Source organism: Notamacropus eugenii, chromosome 1 (assembly GCF_028372415.1).
Source record: "Notamacropus eugenii isolate mMacEug1 chromosome 1, mMacEug1.pri_v2, whole genome shotgun sequence".
In the NCBI taxonomy this organism is placed as follows: Eukaryota; Metazoa; Chordata; class Mammalia; order Diprotodontia; family Macropodidae; genus Notamacropus; species Notamacropus eugenii.
In genome coordinates this window covers 261841991-261864530 of record NC_092872.1, presented here as the reverse complement: position 1 = coordinate 261864530, position 22540 = coordinate 261841991, and the positions used below count along the sequence as shown (strand labels likewise).

At 38.3% G+C, this 22540-nt stretch overlaps 2 protein-coding genes across 4 annotated transcripts in view; one reads left to right on the top strand and one right to left on the bottom strand.

Moving 5' to 3' along the window:
• The window catches only part of LRRTM3 (leucine rich repeat transmembrane neuronal 3), a 230743-nt gene extending 216264 nt beyond the window's left edge, over positions 1–14479 (top strand). The window contains exon 3 of the mRNA XM_072628817.1: positions 14260–14479. Within this exon, the coding sequence (XP_072484918.1) occupies positions 14260–14469 (210 nt within the window). The 3' untranslated portion in view covers positions 14470–14479. The remainder of the gene's footprint in view (positions 1–14259) is intronic.
• Positions 1–22540, bottom strand: part of CTNNA3 (catenin alpha 3) — a 1968199-nt gene that overhangs the window by 1387583 nt on the left and 558076 nt on the right. The window contains exon 9 of one of the 3 annotated variants that reach the window (XM_072628816.1): positions 8555–22182. The exons of the other annotated variants lie outside the window; for them this stretch is intronic. Within the exon in view, the coding sequence (XP_072484917.1) occupies positions 22167–22182 (16 nt within the window). The 3' untranslated portion in view covers positions 8555–22166. Of the gene's footprint in view, positions 1–8554; positions 22183–22540 lie in introns of those variants that run through there. 3 annotated transcript variants of the gene reach the window in all.

Here is a 22540-nt window from a genome sequence, read left to right as displayed (position 1 = left end):
TATTTTCGGAGGACTGATCTAGCTATATTTGAATTATTAGGCATAATTAGGCACAAAGGGATGAGTCAATCCTTCAGTGCCTGAAGATCATCTCCTATGTTCTAAAAAAGTTACAATCTTTGTCTGCAGAGGCAGTATCGCATGAGGGCAGCAGGGAGGCATGAAAACAAAGGGGTTAGGAACCCAGGCCAGGATGACATGTGCCCAATGTCTTGGTGAGATGAAACATTGAAATGTTGAGCAGTTTCCTATTGCCTCTAGGATAAAGAATGAATAGCACTCATTAGGTTGACTATGTGCCTAGCACTGTGCTAGGATAAGATACAAATAATCTGGCACCTAACGTTCTTCACAAGCTAGCTCCCACTTATCTTTCCAATATTATTTCCCGTGATTCCCCTTCTCCCTCTCTCTATCCCCCCCGTCCCTCTAGCTGCTCCTCTGGAGATGAACTTCCAGCTCCCACCTCAGGCCGTTTGCACATGATTTTCCCCTAGTATGAAAGTACTCCCTCCTCACTTCTATCCCCATAAGCTCCTTGAGGGTAAAGACTATTTTTCTTTTTACTTTGTATTCCCATATCTTAACAGAGACATGGCACATGGTAGGCTCATACTAAATGAGCATTCCCTTATCTTAGTAAAACTGAACTTTTTAGTCTTCTTATGTCTTACTCCCCAGCTCCATACTCTTTAATCCAGTGCACTGGCCTATTTGTGAACTAGAACAAGACAGCCTGGCATTTTCTCTGGTTGACCCCCATGCTTGGAATGTTCTCCCTCCTCATCTCTACCCTGGTTCCCCTGGCTTCTCTCAAGTCTTAACTCAAATTCCATCTTCTACCACAAGCCTTTCCAAACCCCTCTTCATTCTAAGTCCTTCCATCTTTGAATTATTTCCTTTCACTTTACAAAACTTAATTATAATACATCTGTCTGCTTGCTGTCTCCCCCATCAGACTGTGAGGTCTTTGAGGTCAGGGATTATCTTTTGTCTTTTTCTGCTTCCCTGGCACTTATCACAGCATAGGTGCTTAATAAATGATTATGACTTACTGACTAAACTGGTTCATCTAAGGAAGGCAGACCCCTTTCTGTCATCCATTAGACTTGAAGCATCTTGGGACCAGAGGAAGGCTTTATCTTTGTTACCCCCTAGTACACTGAACGGTGTTTCATGAACATTGCCTCACTTGAATTGCTCAGAGGGAGCGTCCAAGCTGTGGAACTACTCAAGGTTTCTGAGATCCCAAGAAATAAGAACTTGTGCCTCGTTTATACAGCCTCTTTCCTCTTACTTTTAGTCTTTTCATCTAAAGACGATAAGACTAAAAGTATTTATATCGGGCTATATTTGTATCCTCAGAACTTGGTACAGAACCTGGTACTTAAGAGATGTTTATTGACTGTTACTGCCTATGTGCATCAACAACAGGTCGCTCAGAGCAGTACTGACTCATCAGACTGGGAGAACAGCTAAGTATAACCTACCTGGGGATGCAAGAGCTTTAAGAAACTTGGCCCCACATGACTGTTCCTTGCCTGGGTCCCAGACAAGTTGAATGGTTGGACAACTGTAAGAAGCTATCAGTGGTGAAAACCCTATCATTCTGATCAGGGAACAAGGCATGCTAATAAGTATGTGGCTAGAATAGATATCCAACTGAAACATTTTGCTTTGTAAGAAGTATAGCTACACTTGGCCTTGTGCCATTGAACTAAGTTTAGCATTTTTTTTTTAAAGAAAGCCAAGATAGTCATAGTTTTTTGTTTTGTTTTTTTTAGAAGGCTATCTCCTCTTTTAGGTGACGAAGAATGACACAAAGCTAGGAGGGAGAGATAATACACCAGAAGACAAAGCTATCTCAAAGGGTTAAAACTCTGAGCCAAGATTAGCAACACAGCATCATACTTGGGTTAAAAACTCCACTCCCATCACACAAAAACCAGAGACATGATTACAATCATCTGGGAAAAAAAAAGATGGGGGGGTTTTTGGTTTTTGAAAGTTCAACTTAAGTCAACAATATGACCAGGCAGCCAGAAAGGTAGTGCTATGTTTGGATGCATTCAGAAAAGAAGAGTTTAAGGAAAAAAAATGATTATTCCGCAGCTCCCTAGCCTTGGTCAGATTACATATATCCTGTGCTCCCTTCTGCTTCCACATTTTAGGAGGGAAGCCAAAGAGCATCCAAAGTAGGCTCATTCCTAGGATGGTGAAGTGCATCATGGGAAGGAGGAAGAGGAGTTAAAGGATATGAGGGTGTTTAAAGGAAGAGAAGACTGAGGGCAGGGGTACTTGATAACTCTCTTCAATTATTTGAAAAGTGTGTCCCGCGAAAGAGGAATTGTGACTTGCAGTATTTCCACAGGGAAGAACCAAGAACAAAGCTCTAAAGATTGAGATCTTGAAAGGGAAGATCTGTACTTTAATCTTTCTGTTCTCCATTTGTGGACAAGGCATAGCCCCCTTTTAGGTCTCAGTGTCCTTATCTGCAAAAGAAGACTGCTGAACCTTAAAGTTCCTTCTAGTTCTAAATCCTATTCTCTAAAGCTCTCTCCTCCTTTTTATCTTTTGTTCAGTTGTTTTAAAATAGTATCAAGCTTACTCCACTTAATTAAGAACTTTCAGAGGATGTTTTAGAAAAAAATTATTAGTAGGGCCAAGGGGCCTCTCAGAGATGGCCTTCCAAATCAGAGATTATCTGATTCTGTGATTCAAGGTAATGGAAATTAATGAGCCAGTATTCTGGTATACTCACACCAATTAACAGCTAGTATCCTAAAGAGTTTGCAGACTAGAATGCTATTTAAAGAAATAAATCAAATGCATTCTGAATGCCAACCCCATAAACTCTGAAGAGTCTATAAAAGTAAGCAATAAGTTACTTTTTCAACATCAACTAACACTCTCCAGTAAATCCTAGCAATAAAAGCTTAAATTTTATGTGACAATACAAGAATGCCTTGATACAATGATTTGTCCATCCTGAGAGGAAGGGTATAAACAAAGATCATAAGATCATCAGTCTCCAGCTGGAAAGACCATTCAAGGTCATCTAGTTCACCTCTAGCATTTAACAGGTAAGTAAAGTCAAGCCCAGTGTGGTGACAGTAACTTGTGGGAGGTCACAGTGAGCAAAAAGCAAGCCAATAATCAACCTCTTTCCAGTATACACTTAGTACTCTTAATTAGTATTTGTTGATTTGGCTAGTCCCCTCTTATATCAGTAAACAAATTCTTCTAACTCAACTTTTCTAAATGAAAAGATAATTTCCTTAAAGGTTTCTACCTCTTTGACCTCCTGCGTACATGTGAGGTACACACGCATGCACACACACACATATCTGTGTGTATATACATACATGTGTGTATACATAACATACACATGCACATATATGCATACACATGTATTTATGTGTGTATACATATATATTTATACCTAATATATCTATACATACACATGTATTATATAATTAGGTATAATTTTATTAGCACCATCTCCAACATCCTCAAAGTTAACATTATATCTTTCTGCAAAATCACCAGCAGCCCCCAGTAATTACAGTATTAACTCTATTTTGCCCAGCCAGATACATTACATTGATGACTCTGTCCAAAACACTTGACCCAGGTTTACTGCTTTGATGCCACTCCTCAGACCTGGTCATAAGAAAACATGAGGGGGTGAAAAGCCTTCAAAGGTCAAGCTTATAGTCTATCCCACCCAAATGTAATCAGCCTTTTCTGAAAGTCTGTAAGATTAATTCATGGAGAAACCAATGGGCAAAACAAGATCCAGTCCAAGTTAAAGCCATGCCCAGGTACGGCAAAACACACCATACTAGAAAGATAAGACAGATTTCAGGAACCAGGTTACAGAGATATCAAAAATGAGACCATAAACATGCTGTGATGTCTTACTGCTCTGAGTTTTCTAGCCAGGTCAAGTCAGATAATGAGTATGTTTTCAGTATTGAGATCAACGCTATGGGATCCAAAAACTGTTCCACTCAGGATACCCAACTTGCAAAGCATGCTGCTGTGTGAGGAGGTGAAAGGTGCCTGTAATTGGTGAATACCTCCTAGCTCTGTGCTATAAAGCAGTGTCAGGAACTGACTCTGATGCTGGCAATTGGGAGAGTTGGTGTGTTTGAAAGCCTGCCCCTGGTCAGTTGTAACGAAGCAGGTGGTGAATAGAGCTTAGGGGTGAGAAGCACAGAAAGTATGTGGAAGAACCAAGTGTCCTTAGTTAAAACAAGCTCATGGGAGGTATGACTATGAGTGCCTGAGCTTTTATGGGAGTGGGAATGCCCAGGAGAAAAGAGAAAGCGCTCTCTCTCTCTCTCTCTCTCTCTCTCTGTCTGTCTGTCTTTCTCTCTGCCTTGGAAACTTGAGAGTGAGTAGGGGCCATTAGATATGTTACCCAAAAGTAAATAAGTTGTTCCATCAAACTCTTTTTTAGAAAATGAGATTCATAATATTGTAAAGATAATCAACATGGAAAGATTTAGGAACTCAGATCAATTCAATGATCAATTCCAAAGGACTTGTCATGCCACATGCGACCTACCTCCAAAGAGAGCTGATGGACCAAGAGAACAGATTGAAGCATATTTTCTTTCCTTTCTTTTTCTTTTGTTTTGTGGGGACGTGCTGATGGGAGGAGGGCATGGCTAGTCTAGAAATTTATTTCATATGTATATGTGTGTGTATATATGTATATATATATATATATATACATATGTATGTACTTATGTATTTATATGTGTGTGTATGTGTGTGTTTGTAATGGATTTTGTTTTTCTTGGCTTCTCAGTGACTAGGGGAAGGGGAGAAGGGAGAGAAATAAGATGGAACTTAAAATAGAATATTTTTTTTAAAGCAAATGGGGATTGAAGTAAAAATTAAGGCTGCACTTGGAGACAGGGTTCCTTAGTTTTCATCCAGCCAGCAAGATCGATAGTGCATGCATTGAGTTCTAACGGTCCATATGGAGAAAGGAATAAGAGATTAAGCATCTATTATGCACCTACTTTATTCCAGGTATAGTAAAAAGCACTTTTTTTTTTTACGAATATCAACTTATTTGATATTCACAACAACCCTACTAAGTAGGTAGTATTATAACCCTCATTTTACACTTGAAGAAACCGACACAAACAGAAGTTTAGTGACTTGCCCAGGGTCACACAACTAGTAAGTATCTAAGGTCAAAGTTGAACTCCAGTCTTCCTAACTCCAGACCCAACCCTCTGTCCATTGTACTACCTCTTGCCCCGTGGATGGATACAGCACTTTGAAGAGGATGACAATTTGGCAATATCTCTCTGGCCGAGTACTGAATGCCCAAATCTGCTACATGTGAGGGAGAACCTGCAGGAGTGATGTCGATAGTCTCAGACTCAAAATACATGTAGGTCTATTATTAATAGCACCTATATGGGGTCCAAGGGATAAGGCATAAATGAGAACAAGAAATGAAGAGATCTGGAGGGTGAGTATGGGAATCTAGGAGACATTAGTGGAATGAAAACAGCTCATAGAGTTAGGACAATCTGAGTTCAGATACTGCCTTAGGATGTAGCTGGGTAACTCTGGGCAAGTTCCCTACCCTCTACTTGTCCATTTCCTCAGCTACAAAACAGAGATAAGTGTATCACCTATCTCCAAGGGTTGTTGTGAAGATCAAAGGAGATTTTTGTAAATCGTTTTGCAGGCCTTAAAGGGCTATATAAATACTAGCTATTGTAACTCCTTCCCATCCACCCTCACACACATATTCCCAAACTATATACAATGCATGAAGCTACAATACGCAGTAGGATCATAATCCAAAAATGGGAAGAGACCTCAATATCTATCTAGTCAAATTAGTCCAACCCTGCAATTTGATGGATATGGAAAATGAGGCACAAGGAAGTGGTCACTTGCCCGAGGTCATTCAGGTAGAAAACATGATTGTGGGATTGAATTTAGATTCTCTGATTCCAGAGTCAATACATGTTCTATGGTAGAGCTGATATTTAAGTAGATAATGACTGAGTACTTCACCTATCTTTGTCTCTGCTGTCTTGCCCCATTTCCATGCCTTGTACTTTGGACCAGCTGTTGGCATTCCTGACACACAGACCCCTACTGATCCATTCTCTGACTTTGGATTAGTTTCTATCAGTCCTGGAATTGTTTTTTTCTTTCCTCCTTCATGTAGAAAAGTTGGATACAGAGTACTGTGTCAACCACATATTTACAAACTCTCTAAATACTACTAACTCAGAGGAGCAACTAATGGTGGAGATGTCAGGATGTCATGGAATGGGGCAGGGAGCGAGGGGTGGGCATGTTTGTTGGTTTTTCTTCCCTGGAAGATACCTTGGGTTCATCAACCTTCAAAATGTTTCACATTAGGATTATCATGAATTTAGGTTTGGGGTTAGGGTTAAATGTTTCACCATGGTCATAGATAGCCCTGTGATGCATTTGGTGGAACAAAACAAATGGTGCCAACTAATGCACCCAAAGTGATAAATTATGCCCATGCATTAAACAAATACTTATTAAGTGCCTACTGTGTGCACCAGGTGCTGAGGATATAAAGACAAAACTCAAATGTTCCCTGTCCTAGAGGACCTTAGATCCTCCAGGGGAAAGGATCTACCAAAGTAAGTGTATGGAAAGTATACACAAAACAACACAAAGGAATTTCAAGAGAGACAGAGTGTCAAATACTGTTATTTTTCAGTCATAAAGATGAGGAAACAGAGGTAAACAGGGTTAAGTGACTTTCCCAGGGTCACACAGCTAGCAAATATCTGAAGCCAAATTTGAATTCAGATCTTCCTGACTCCAGGCCCAGAGCTCTATCCTCTGCATCACCTATAGAATCACCCTACTTCAATAAAAGTGTTCAATAACAGTTCACAATCCCACACTCTTTTCAAGTTCACATGACCATAATCCTGAGAGATATAAGGACAAGTAATGTACCTATTTCACACATGTGGAGACTGAAGCTTTGAAAGACCAAGGAACTTGCTGCACATTTAAACCTGCATTAAAGGTCATAAATTTAGAGCTAAAGAGCCCTTGGTGGTTTAGTACAACTCAGTCATGTAATAGGTGAAGAAATTGATTCCCAGAGAATGTATGCTCTATGCTCAATACAACTCAGTTATTAAATGGCAGAATCAGGACTGAAACTCAGAGCCATGAAGTCTAGACCTTACACAACTGTCCTTACAATAGGCTTCCTCCAGAGTTTCAGCCCTGCCTTCTCTCTCCTATGTAAAGATGTAGTCATTACAAGGTAGTTTATTTCCAAAAATAAACAAACAAAAACTAGTTCCTTTAAAAAATTTAATCTTTAGCACACTTGAGGGACCTGTACAATAGAGAAAAAGACCTAGGTATTTAAGCATTATCCTGACCTGGAAAGAATTCAGAGGGCCCCTAACTTAATTAAGAATAGCCAGTCAACTAGATTTATTGTGTACCTACTATGTGCCAGGCCATCTGCTTAACACTGTTTGGATGACCAAAGACATTTCTCTTCCCTCCACAGTGGTATGGTTTAAAATTGTCTTCTCTGCTCCCCCAGAGACTTCTTAGGACCACTCTGTCCCAACTAGTCTCCATTTCCTAGAGGACCTGGGTTCAGTTTGCTTCTGATTTTCATTATTTGTGTAACCCAGGGCAAGTCACATCATCTCCCTGGGCCTCAGTTTCCTCTTCTGTAAAATGAGAGGGTTGGATCAGAAGGTCTCTAAGACCCCTTCCAGCCTTCTAGGATACCTTCAGCCACCATTCTATAACTTAGAGACTTCTAGAGCTGCCTGAGCAGTTGACTTGACAGGAGTCAAACAGCTGTTTGTGTCAGAGCAAGTCGGCCTCACCTTGATGCCCACTTTGTACACCCCATGATATGCTGTCTGGCACAGAGTAGGCCCTTCATAGTGCTTCCTGGATGCATACTGAATGTCAAGAGCATTCTGTGACCAAAATTGAGGAGAAGGTCTTAAGCTCCTAGCAAGTTTACTGAGGCACAGACCAAGAAATCTCATTCCAAAGGAGTTCCAGAACAGGGAAACTCCCCAGGTACCCATTCCAGCATGGCACTAATGTATCCAATTTGTGCTAAATTAGAGAAAATTGTACACACTGTGCAACTGTTATGATGAAAGCAACACCTGCTTTTCTTGGTTTAATATGTTAATGAGTAAAAATAATCTGAGATGAAAAGCTCTTTAGGCAATGAGTAAAAATAATGTAATAAAGGCCCATGAATAGTGCCACACAATAGAGAAAGCACTATTCAGAAATGAAGGGAACCTTGATCTCAAATGACTTGGAGTCCAGAGCAATGCTTTGGATTCTATTAATTTAGAGGAAGTAGAAAATGGGAGGGGGAGAGCAATGGACCCAAGTTACTACCTTTTACAACAGAGCTAAAAATAATAGCAAACAATCCATTTATTCCCTTAAAAAAGTTTCTTTTTCCTGGTTTACGTTTGTAAAGAACACAGCAGGAAAGCTACCGAAAGAAAACCAACAAGACTATTGTAGATGACCATTATTTTTAAAGTCTTTTTAAGTAAATAAAACTTAGTAAGTATGCATCGCCCTAAGGTTTTGCATTTCTGTACTGAAAAAAATAGAGACTTTTCACAATATGATTTTAGTCTTAGGAAGTCGTCTGATCCCCAAGGCAGCAGGATAGATTCATTTTAGTCGCTTTCTGGCGAAAGGTCTGACTTGTGGAATTGTTTCTTACTAGAACACTAGAAATAAACAGCATGTATGTATGTGCATGTTTAGGTATTGTTATTCAGTTGTTTCAAGTCATGTCTGACTCTGTATGACCCCATTTGGGGTTTTCTTAGCAAAAGCACAGGTTTGCCATTTCCTTTTCCAGCTAATTTCATAGATGAGGAAACTGAAGTAAACAGTATTAAGTGATCTGCCCAACATCACACAGTAAGTGTCTGAGGCTGGATTTGAACTCAGGAAGATGAGTCAACCAACACTTTATCCACTATGCCACATAGCATGTTTAAGTATATGAGCTTGTATGTACACACATAGACATATAATATTAATAGATAATGTTTACATAGTTCCTTAAAGCTTGCAAAATATTCAGTATGAAATCCTGACAAAAACCTCAGGAGGCAGACACAATTATCATCTCTGTTTTACAAATTAGGAAACTGAGGCATATAACACTTAAGTGACTTGCTCAGAGTCACATAGCTAGCAAGTGTCTAAGAACAGGATTTGAAGTCATCTTACTGACCTCCAAAAGTCCAGAACTCTGCCCGCTGAGTCACCTGGCTATTTATTATGATACTTCCACACAGAGAAGATTGGGGCACACACAACATCCCATCTCCCCCAGTTATTCTTCTTTAGAGATTGTTACAAAAGGTGGAGACTCCTTGAAGTCATAGCCTTCACTTCCACCAGTTCTAAGCCCTGGCCTCCTATAAGGCTCAGCTAAAGCATCATCTCCTTTATGGGTCCTTCTCTGATCTCCCTTCTTCCACCCTAAGGTCTTAGTGACTCTCTCCTCAGGAAATTATATTCCTTGCTTAAGAAATGTTTCTTAAGTGGAATAAAACTCAACTTCTATTTATTTGTATATCTGATCTCTCCCCACTCCACCAACATGGAATGTTAGTTCCTTGTGAGCATAAACTGTTTCCTTCTTCATATGTATGTTTTTGTGCATCCTTAGTCCTTAACACATTTCCTTGTCCATGGTATGTCCTTCTTGATATGAATGAAGGTCAGGAAATCCTGAATTCAAACCCCAGGCTCTGAAAGTTACTGTTTGACTCTGGGTAAGTATCTCTATATGCCTCGGGCAACTCATCAGAATCAATATACTAAGATTTTGAAGGGTTGAAAACTATGTTGGTGGACACTGTTACCATATTGGAACTCCCTGCCCCAAGAAACTCTCTCTATATGAAAGGGTCACAGAGTCAGGTAAAACTAAGTCCTGTGTTCAGGTCCTGCCTCTGACACTTAAAAACTGATAATAATAATGATGATGGGGATGATGGCGATGATGATGATAATGGTGGTGATGATGTACTACCCTTGATACAGCTCTTCAAAGCTTGCTAAGCACTTTCGTTTGATCCTCATAACAACCTTCTAAAAGAGATACTATTATTATCCCCATTTTACAGCTGAGAAAATTAAAGCTCAGAGTCACATGGCTCTTCAGTGTCTGAGGCTCTACTCAAACAAGATCTTCCGAGTTTACCATTTTACCCACTATAGCACATAGTTGCTTAACCTCCCAGCTGTGTGACTCTGGATTAATCATTCAGTCTCTCCGTACCCCTAGACAACTCTCCAAGACTGTAGGTTTTAACAGATGTATAAGAGTGGAAGGCATTTCCAAGTTCAGACTCTCAGGCTCATTTTCTCTCTGCTTCTCCGTGTATATGTGCTAGCATTTATCCTGTTAGTTCCAATCATTTATCTGAAATAGAAAAGTATCAGATATATGTCAGTGAGTACCATTATTTTGGAAAACCAGCGCCATTAGAATAGTACCCATTTGGTTCTGCCATACCCAGTATTTGCCATTCATGCTAATTTCCCCCTAAGTAATGGATGAGGGACAGATTAGGTCACAACTGAAACTGATCCCTTAATGCACTAGAGGGTTCATGCTTTTGTGATAAGAATGGACAGGTGCTCCTACCTGAGCATTTCCCTTGCTTCTGGGGAGTACCCCCAACCCCAGCTAATGGTGCAGCAAGAGTTCCTTCTACATAGAAAGGTCATGACATATAGCTGTCTTTGATTCAGAAGATGAAAAAAAATCCACGATTAAAAAAAGTCTAATTTTAAACAAATTCCATGATATGTTTGTATAGAAGGATCACCTTCCTCTTCATTCAAGTGATGAAAAATTAAAATGGTGACATAACACATATCACATTTATGTAATCTAATATCGTTTACCTATGAGGCTCTAAGAACAACATTAGAATCCCATGTTAAAGATGAGGAAACCAAGTGACTCAAGCTAAATGACTTGACCACAGTCACATAGCTAGTCATCATCAAATTCAGACCCAAGTCTCAGTTGCCTGATTCCAGATCTTCTGTCCTTCCAACTTCCCTGTCTTAGTATTTAGGAGAAATACCCTGGATTGCTGGCTTCAATTTCTTCCTCACTAAAATAGGGATGACAATAACACCTTCTTCATAAGGTTATTGCAAAGATCAACTGAAATAGTGAGACAAATAAAAGGAAAATGCATTAATTAAGAATTTACCATGTGCACAGCACTTTACTAAGTGCTGAGGATACAAATAGAAAAGTAAGACATTTATCAATATGTAATCATATTAATATGTAAATAACATTATAAATAAGATAAGGAAAGTGCTTAGTAAACCTTAAAAGTCCCATTTAAATGTTACTTATGATTATCATTATTATTATTATATTTGCAGTTTTGGGGTTGATATGGAATGAATTAGGCTTGTACTAAAAAGAGCCTCATATATCTATGATGTCATACATCAGGCATAGTAGGTTTTTAGTCAAAGGATGTCAGTATTAATCTACTTACTGGACTCTTACTTACTAGCCGTGAGTCACTGAACAAGAAACTTTTCCCTTCTCTGGGTCTCAGTTTCCTTATAAAATTAGAGGAATGAACTAAATGATCACTAAGTCCCTGCCAACTCTCAATATGTGCTCCTGACATTTTACAAAACTATATATAAAAATGAATAGCCACATTTTCTAATGTTCTTCATTTTCCTGGACAGTGGAAATTTCAAAAGGTGATTAATAAATAATCTCCCATAACATTTATTTACATTAAATCAAGAAATGCTCACTATTAATAAAAAAAGAATGAAAATAAACAAGAAATATTTCAAAGATAATACAAAAATATATATGACCTAGAAGTCACTTTAGAGATCTGTTTTCCTTATGATAATTGGGAGGCTCATGAGTATCAATAATAAATCGAGTTTTTGGCCATTCTCATATCTAACTTCCTCCATTTTCAGCAATTCATTTGTTCAATGATATATACTCCTCCCCTATCATCCCTAGTCCATCCGCAACAATGAAGATTTCTATGTTTTAAATCAATCCACAAGAAATACCTTAGCAAGACTAGGGTTTAGTAGGGAATTTTCTTGATTTTATTTCATTAGGTTTGACTGTTAAAAAATCATGGGGTCATCAATTCATGTCTCGTCTATTTTCATGTCAAGAATAAACAAAAAATGGCTAAATTCAAGCCTAGATATTCATGACAGCTTCACTTGATGTATTAGATTATCTTTCTCCCTGGAGAGACAAAAATTTATAGTCATAATCAATGTGCCATACCTTTAGAATCATCTAAGAAGCAGGAAATAATTTTGGGGAAGGGAAACAAAGGATTCATTCCTCACAATGAAGTTTCTTTTTAACAGGGAATAAATTCTGAGGATGGGAGATGATAGGGTAGATGGAGGGAGGAGAAAAAGGAGGGCAGGGAAGGTAAACTATGAAATCAAGAGGGAAACTAGGTTAATGATGCATTGATATTCCATCTATAGAAAGGGGCAGATTCTATTATCTCAGCCTAGTGTAAAAAGAGAAAGGATGCGGGTGGTTTCATCATCATCATATCTTCTTGGTACACAGATCACTAGTAATGAATGACTAGTCACCATCCAAGCAAGCTCTCATACAGAAAAGTAATTAATCAATCAAGCCTGGTTACTAGGCAAATGCTGTGTGCCACACACCCTGTGCTAGGTACTGAATATACAAAGGTAAAGTCAGACATCTCCTGCAACTCAATCTAATATCTACACTATTAAATAAAATGTTAGGAAATTGGAGCCTGGCGATAAAGGGAGTGGTTTAGGCAAAGTTGTAAATAGCAATTGACATACAGAACAAAAGGTTATCAAGGGGCTACTCTCCCAGTTGCAGTTTGGAGGGGGGGTGAGGAGAAAGTTCACATGGGTCCCTATTTTAACCTATTATTCTTGCTAACCAGGAACTAATCACAGTTGTTTCTATACTACTGAAGGGTTGTCAGCACGTTCTAAATTTAAGTGCCTTTGGGCACTGCAACATTTGCCCTGCCCTAGTTGTGCCTAGTACCCGACAGGACTCATTAGGTCAAGTTTCCCACATAGGCCAGTTTCAGTTCTTAATACATGCTTTTTCTTTTCTCATAACAATTCTTCTGTTCACAATATTTTTAGACATTTCTCTATGCTATAAAGGATATGTGAATCAATAAGAGCTTGACATACCACACATGCACTCCCCACCCCACACACATGAAATCTTTCATTATCCTTATTATAAGACCTTTCCATGAATGACTGATACCCTCCTAATAAGATGAGAAGTATCCCCCTAGTACTTTAAACATACTCTTCCCCTATCACTCCAATCCATACCTTCAGTTGTCTCTGAATTCTACTTTTATTAACAAGTGGGCACTCAAAGTCAAAGTAAAATAAATGTGATTTTAGGGACTATCCTTTGGGCATTGGATGACTATCTCCCATGCTTTATTGGCATGCATGTAGTGTCAAGAGAATGACACAAAGACTCCCAGCACAGTGGGTGAATCCCCTATGAAGAACTTAAATGAACAAAAACCAAAACCAAAAAAATGCACAAAATTAAAAAAAGATTGGGTTGACGTGGAAGGGTTATAATTCTTATCATTGGAGGGAATAGTCTGACTACAGAAGAAATATAAGTACTGCAAGAAATACAATCACAAATTCCCTGGAGTAATCCAGTTAGAGGTTAGAGAAAGCCAGAACAACCGTTGTCCTTCTATGGATACCTGCTGATTTCCATGACACAACTAAATCACAACTAATTATTATTTTGAAATCCGAATATCCATTTTCCTTCCACCCACAGAAAGCATTTACTCTCATTCTTCTAGCCATGTGTTTATTATTTTCTATACCATTTAGCAAACTGGGCTGCTATTTTCTATTTTCCCAGAGGCTGGAAATTCAGCCTCTGGGCTCTTTCTTCCCATACCCTAGAGTTCATCGGTCCAAGAAGTTGAGGTTGATGATGCTCACCCAGCATTTGGTACTCTACTAACATTCCATGGGAGAAGCCTTGAGCAGTTCATGTCCAGAGTAGTTCTCATTCAAGCTAGGGTTTCCATGGCTACCAGCCTCAGGTCCTGAAGTTTTCATTCCTTCCATAACTGACTATTTTTCATATTCATTTTTCCCCAGATACCTTTATCAATGAATGTGTCAACCTTTCTCGCATATGACCAGCCCACAATCAGTTACTGTGGGGTGCATCATGAGCTTCTCTCTCATAAGCCCTTTGAAACGAATACACAGGAAGAAACGATGGAAACACATCTAGAGACTGACCTGGATCTGAGCACAATCACCACAGCTGCCCGAATCAGTGAACATACTCAACAGCTGGCTTAATTAAGCTCTTTGGGAGCAGAGGGACACCACCAAACTCTATGTTATCCGAAGGACATAAAAGGAGGAAGATTTGGTTGTTTATTGTGGATTCCAAAAACCCCTCTTCCAAAAAGCAAAACAGAAACAAAAAACAAGATCCAAGAGCAAGACCCGAAATTGATGAGAACTGTTTCCAGTTGACACTTTGTAATTAGCTAAGTTGTGCAGTATTTTTTTGACTTAAAAAGAGTATGACCCTGGGGAAAAAAATAAAAGAATCTTTTTTCAGAACTCATCCTACCTACCTGTTAAAAAAAAAAAAAAAAGAAGAGAGAAAAAAGAAAAAAAACTGTACAGAGCTAATGTATTTTTCATATTGTAAAGTTATTAATTATTAAGAGCAATTGGTATGTACAGTACCATGATTTAATTACATTTTGCTTTACAAATTTCTGTTTCTAAAATTTTAAATTAACAATGAGTCTTTCCTGTGTTCTTCCGAGTTACTCCATTTTGTAGGGATTGGTTTTGTTACTGCTTTGGGGCCCAGAAAACTCGGCTCTGGGAATCGGCGATGGGCAGACAGATCCTACATTATTTTTACCAGGCTTACTGCGTAGAATTTTATCTACTCGCTCCAGAAATAATACATTAACCAAAAGGGGGAAAAAGTTTAATTGCTCAAATTTGTGAGAGGTTCTTCAATGACATAGACATTTTTCCCTTGCAAATGAAAATCAGGAGTGTTTTTTTTTAATGGTTCTTCTCAGACTTCCTGTTGCCTTGAATCACAACCTAGTTTCTAAGCAGCAAAATGTTAACGATAAAGAGGGATATTTTAACAACACATTTCTGAATGAATGACTCATTATTTTATTCTTTGGAGTAATATAGTGTCTGTGTTGAAGGTCAGCCAATGTATTGGCAGGGCATCCTAAGAGACAAAGGCAGAGAGGCATTCACACCTTTTAAAGCTGAAAACACTAGGGAAATATTTGCCAACAGTATAATTGATTAATATATAGTATGCCAAATGAGTTAACATATAGAAAGTGCTATGCAATCTTTAAAGTATTCTGTAAGTGCTAGGCATTATTTTATTTCTATGGCCCATATGGGAAGATAGTAAATTACCATTGTTGGTGTTTGTTTTCTAATTAATCCAAGGAGATTTTTAATTGTTTTTTGCAGCGTTGCTAAAGTCCAGTGTGGAAACCCACCTACTGAAGTAGATCAGTAACTCCTCTCTAACTCTGACTTGCCTGGGGTGCCAAGAGGGGAAATGGCCAAGAGGGGATGACGACAAAGTTAGTATATGTCCAAGAAAGGACATGAACCTAGGTCTTCCTGCTTCTTTCTATCTCCTACTCCTTGCTGCCTAGCTCCAAAAGGAGTTTTACCCCCCCCCCAAAAAAAGCAAATAACTGGTCACTGCAAAGGTGTCTAATTCTGAAATGATTAGATTATATTTGGGGAAACTTAAAGGAAAAACACCGTTGTTTTTCTTCCTTTCTTCCTTCCTTCCTTCCTTTCTTGTCTCTTCCTTTTCTCCTTCTCTTTTTTCTTTCTACCTTTGTTTCTTTTTGGGAGATTGGGGGAAGGTTAGGAGGAGGGAGGCGGTAAGGAAAGCTATGATTTTTGTATGACTCTCTCCTGAAGAAGAGATCTGACCATCCAAAGCTGATTTCCACATGTCTGTCCAATGAGAAAATACTTTTTTGCTAAAATTTCAGTTTAACCATACCTGCCATTTTCTAAACAGTTTGAGTTAAGGTCTTTAGCAAGAAGTCGCCTCTAATTTATCTGCAAAAATAACTGAAAAATAATTTTACCCACAACTGGGATAGAGGATGCAGAGTGGGTGTACAATTGAGCTTGAAGGTTAATGCAGATCAGGTTGGGAAAAACCTGACTTTTAAGCACTGAAGGAATTAGATACTCAGGATATGAAATTGACTCATTTCTGTTATTTGCTTCCCACAGGTTATTGCTTAATATTGACATCTTAAAGACACATGGTAGCAATTATCACACACTCCATTTTTCTAGTACTGCAAGTTTCTATTAATTCTGCACTAGGAGAAAAAATATTTTTAAGTAAGGTTATTTTGTATTCATGAAATGGAAACTAAAAATAAGGCAATCTAGCTGGGAGGAAAAACAATGGGAAACACTTAGTATTTCTACAAATTAGGTGAGAACTATACCCAAAACTTTTTAAATTTTGTATTCCTCCAAATAGAAAATTACATATTCAAAACACTCATGTTTTCTGCTTGTTTATCACACCAGAGCTTCAGAATGGCTTCAAGGGAAATGAACTAGAAAATCACAGGGCAAATGTTTGTAAAAAAAAAAAATTTTTCTAACTTCAGGCACTGCAGGGCTGAAAAATGACGCAGGATATTGAACAAAGAGATGAAAATTCATGATTTCAAGTGGAAGAAAATGTCAAGATGGAATGCCTCCTATCGTTTATTTAGCATTCCAAATTTTCAAGGCATATTTTGCATAAATTATTTGCTACTCAGAATTTTTTGCACTATAAAGCCAAAATTTTATTCTTCATACTCTCCCCTCACCCTTTATCTAATTTCTTTGATCCATGGCTGGGTTTTCTTCCACTCCAAACTGGGGTCTGTCTCATGCAGAGGGAACATGGAGGAAAGGACTGATGTATTTTTCCATTAATCAGAGTTATTTTTAATGGTTAGTTTTTTGAAGCAAAGTGTAAATTTGGTCAATCAAATGAGATTTCTTTCTGGGAAACTTACCCTCTGGGATTTGATTCCAAAGGAGAAAATTTCCATCATTCATAAAAATCTCTTTGAGGGAATTTTAATTCTTTAGGAGCATCACAAAACCTGTCTCTGGCCTTTGTTACCCCAAACAGCACTCTTTTTTAAGTATTCTAAATTGCTTTCACAAAAATATAGAATATTTTTATCCCATTCTTGGAACTATGGTTCAGACACACTAGACTTCTAAAGTCCAGATATTATGAAAAGGACACTATCTGACAATGGTGTCCTCTCAGAAGTCAGAGGGTTTCTCAAATTTAAAATTAAACCAGTAAGAATTTTAAAAAGAAACTAATGCATCAATTTGACAATGAATATGAAGATGGAAGAACTATCCAAAGACCACAAGTTTTAGTAGAAAAGGCCTTAGAAATTAACCCACCTCTGAGTTCTACTCCAACCTCATTTTTCAGATAAGGAAACTGAGTCCCAGAGAGGTTGTCCCTTGACAAAAGTCACACAGAGATGGTAAATGGCAGAGGCAGAATTTAAGCCCAGGTCACCTGTCTCCAAAGTCTATGTTCTTGCCATTTTAAAATGGAACTGATAATGGCAGCATTAGTATGTGGCCAAATACTTTCTGTGAGTCATACAATGGTAGTTCAGATTTAGATAGGGAATTAAGTTTTATGAAGCACTTAATATATATTATCTCATCTGATAATGATTATCCATTTTGATCCTAAGTCTTTCATTCCCCAAGTATGTCATGATACCTTTAAAGACATAACAATAATAAGAATGAGAAAAATAAGAAACAATAACAGTATTTATACAGGGCTTTAAGTTTTTCAAAGCACTTTACCAATGTTGTCTCATCTAATCCTCACAACAACTCTGTAATGTACAGACTATTGTTATCCCCATTTTACAAATGAGGAAACTGAGGCTGAGAAAGTTACATGATTGGCTCAGGGTCACATAGCTTCTATGTATCCGAGGAAAAATTCAAACTCAGGTCAACCTAACTTCTAAGTATCATCTTAGTATTCAATGTGTCATCTACCTATGTGGAATAATCCATGCTGGGAGTCGCCTTTTAAGGTCTTAAAAATGGGAACTCCTACTCATTTACCCTACAGTAAACACAGGCCTTTGATAGCAGAGGCTCAACTTGGGTTATGTGGTCATTTCTATGAACAACGGGCTGATTGGGGAGAGAATTTTGGCAATTGGGATAAAGATCCCCAAAGTAAATTTTTACATTGCCTGTATTAAATACAGTCGGACTCACTACACATAGAGATTATGTGGTGGTCTTAACCAAATCGCACCATTCAGGATATTTCAAGGATGTATATTTTCAGTGTGATCTTTCTTTATACTTAGGGAGATTAATACCATTCATCCTCCATCCTTAATAAATGTTCTTGTGTTTTGCTGTACTTTAAAAAAATCATCCTCTTGTTGACCACCCTTTGGGTAATAAATCTTTCTGAATTTAACTATAACAATAGTCTGCAGTGATATAGCACTTTGAGGTTTGAAAGGCACTTTCAAAAGAGTATTTCGTTTTATCCTTACAATCACCCTGGGAAGAAAGTGCTCCTACCATATTATCACCCCCATTTTACAGATAAGGAAGCCAAGGCTAGGGAAGTTTAAGTGACTTCCCAGGGAACCCCACTAGTGAGTATCAGATGCAGGATTTGAACTCAGGTCTTTCTGATTCCCAGGTGTACACTCTATTGCCTTATACAAATGACCCTGCAATTAGACTGGTATTTGTACAGCACTCAGTCTGTCATCAGACTCCCACTGAAAGCTTCTCCAGCTTGGTAGCCCCAGCCAGAGTTTATACTCCATTGGCATACCACAAGGAGACACTAGAGGAAGATGTTAGTAGATATGCCCGGAGAGGGTAGCCAGTCACAAACAATACAGCAGCTCACATATAAACAGGGAAAACAGGTGTTCTGAAGTTGCAGGCTTATGTAGGTTTCATGGTGCCCCTATGAAACTAGGAACTCACAAGGAGAGAAATTCTGGCTTTTATAGATGTTAGTAAAGCGAATTATAACTATGTTTGGTATGCCTACAGCTGGACAGCATAGAAAGATCAGGATGAGTCAAGGAGCCTCGCACCGGATACCTGGATTAAAAACAGCCCACCCTGACATAATTCTACTCATCTTTAGTTGGCACAAAAAAAAAAAAACTATCCTACAAACCTCTTCCTCTTAAAATGTCATATAATGCTTTGTTTCATTTCATTTCACAGAACAGGGTCGACATCGAGTTAAAAACTAAAGCTCAGATTACACATTTCGCTGTTAAGTTCAGGAGGGTTTCTGGCCATTTCTGAGAATGGCCTGAGTCACCTCAGAGTTCTAAAGATTTTGAATGAGTCTTAGCTACACTGTTGCATAAAAGATAATCCTAGCCTTGGAGTAGAGAAAGACATGATTTTCAATTCCAACTCCACGCTTGCTAGTGAGGAGACAGTGGGCAGGCTGCTTAAATTTTCATGGTCTCAGGCAACTCCCTGTGACCAAGAGAGAGATATCTCACACAAACAGAATGTTAGATCTTTGATGTATAGTTGGCTGTAGACCTACAGGATGTCCCAAAGCCCTGTTTAAAAGTATTCTAAAGGTCAAGCATATTTCCATTAGGGACTTCACTACTGGTGTTAGAATATAATCTCACAATACAAAAAATGGGCTGAGATGTTATTTGGTCTCTCCACTATTCACATTAAAAGATGATCACCTTGTAAAGTATAGATATGAAATAATAATAAAGAAATTACAGGTGTTAAAATGCATGCCTAAGGCAGAGAATTGTGTCAGCAATCAAAGTCACCCAACTTAGCCATCAGAAATAGGCAAAAGAAGAAAACAGATATTTAAACTTCGAAAGGAGAAGAAACAGATACGATATTATAGCCTTCACTAAGTATCTGACAAAGTGAAACACAGAGGAGGGGTGAGGATTGGAGTATTAGGCCCCTGAAGACAGAACTAAGTGCAATGCGTACAAATTGAAAAAAGATAGTTTTACGCTTGATTCAAAGGATTTTGTAACCATTTATAGTAAGATCACACATAAAATGCCTTGCTAACTCTAAAGTATAATATAAATATCTTTTTTTTTATCTTAGAAGCATAGATTTAGGATTGTAGACATAGAGAAATAATGTGTCCAATATACTTGTTTTCATGCGAAGAACATAGATTCCAAGGAACTGAATACCTTGCTCAAAGGTGACAGGTGGTAAATCTGGGATTTGAACTAAGAGCTCCAGACAACCATGATTCCAGGTCCCACACTCACTCTACGGTACTTTGTTGTATTAGCAATTAGTATTATCAAAAGAGTGGGTTGGGCTTCTTTAAGAGGTAATGAGCTGCCTCTCATTGGAGGATTTCCAGCAGGTTCAATGACCCCTTGCAGGAAATGCTGCAATGTTTATTACATTTTAGGTCTGGGTTGGACTCCATGGCCTCTAAGGGCCCTTCCAACACAGAAAGTTTATGATACTGTGACCCCCAAGCCAAGTATCCCATACATGACACCAAGCTGTCTTTTTAAGCTTTTAAAATAAAAGTTTGGTGATTGCGTATGCTAAAATAGACTTTGAATGCAGAGAAGCATATAAAGAAAAGGTTAAGCACATAGAGACCCTACAAATGGGTAAAGGGAGGGAAATGTACAATCCTCTCTCAGAAAGGCTGGAGCTAAGAAAGCCTTAGGATGAGAAAATGCTCAGTGAATCTTATCCAATTTTAATAGCCCTTAGAGCTGCTTCCCCAATCCCTACTAATATTGGTTGGTTGGATCCCCTGAGGAAAGTTGATGATTTATCCCATTAGGATTTTTAAATACTGACACTGAGAGTTAGGGATAGTCTACTACCATTTCCTATGAGCCTCCACCAGGGTACTCTCCATTTTTATCAGTGTACCAGTCAAAGTTAAATTAGCTTTTAGAAATAAGTATTTATTCAGAAGGTAAGATACTAAGATAGTGAGAATAGCTGGTAAAAAAAAAAATACTGCCCCAACATGGGAGCATACTCTCCTATAAGTATGAAGAATTCAGAATGAAGTAGACTCAAGATTAGAAAGCCCATGTGATTGCAATGTATTGGAAGTCTTTCTCTCCCTTTGTGGAATTTTCATGAAATTTCCTCTACTGGACTTGAAGTTAGTCTTTATCAAGTCAATAGCTCTTTCTGTCTGCCCAAAAGAAGTCGTGTTCATTGAAAATGCCTTTCCTTAAGGAATCTGTTTTCCTCTCATCTCCCAGCTGGATGCACTGTTAGTTTTTGGCTCAGTGTCTCTGATGACATGGACAATGGCAGAGAGGGTAAGGAAGAGGAATGTTGGACTCATTCTCTGCCATCCCCCATCCTAGTATTGGTGCAAGAGGTCTGCCTCCCAAAGAGTTCCCAAAGTTTGACTACCTTTCATTGCTTGAATTCCTTCTCGGATATGCATAGATCTATAGATGTTCCTAATTCTTTCGATCAATACACATTTCCAGTAGTTCAAAGGCACAGTTAAAGAACTGGGTAATGAGGAAGAAAGGAGAAAGACCCAACCACTGTTCTAAAGACTATTCTATCATATACGACCTGAGTAGAGTCGACAAATATGACACACAAAAAGCTCAATCCAATACAACAAGCATTTTATTAAGCATCTACTATGTGCCTGGCACTGTTCTAGGTGCTAGGAATACAAAGGAAAAAAATAAAATAGTCCCTCAAAGAGCTTAAATTCTACAGGAAGGATGCAAAATACAAAACCATACATAGTTTTCTGAGACAAAGTTATTTCACAACCAGTGAATTTCTTTGATTTGACAAAACAACAACAGCCATGAAATTTACCACCAGGATTAGTTTCAACTTCCACACCAACCAGTTGCATCTCCTTGGATGAGTCAGGTACAAATTTGGGGTCTCTATTTTCACATCTGTTTAATCCTGGAAAAGAAATTGGCAACTAACATTATTCAAAGTTTCTTCCAGTTTTAGCATTCTGTGATGGAATCTAATTTTCCATTGAGATTAACATCTCACAGACCTACAAGCTTAAGGTCAGAACACTGTGCAGTTGTCTAAGAGTTTCATTTCAAAATAAAATTATTTTAGAGTTTAAAAATAGATCTAATTTTTATTTCATTTTTCTTGTTTAACATGATCCTCCAGTACTTTCAGGAAAGGCAGATGGTGTTTCATTTTTTAAAAGAATAAGGCATTTTCCTTGAAGACTGACCTTTGAAGAATATACAAGTTCAGAAGATGAGGATCCAGAGGGACCTGATTTCTTCCCTGCCTCACT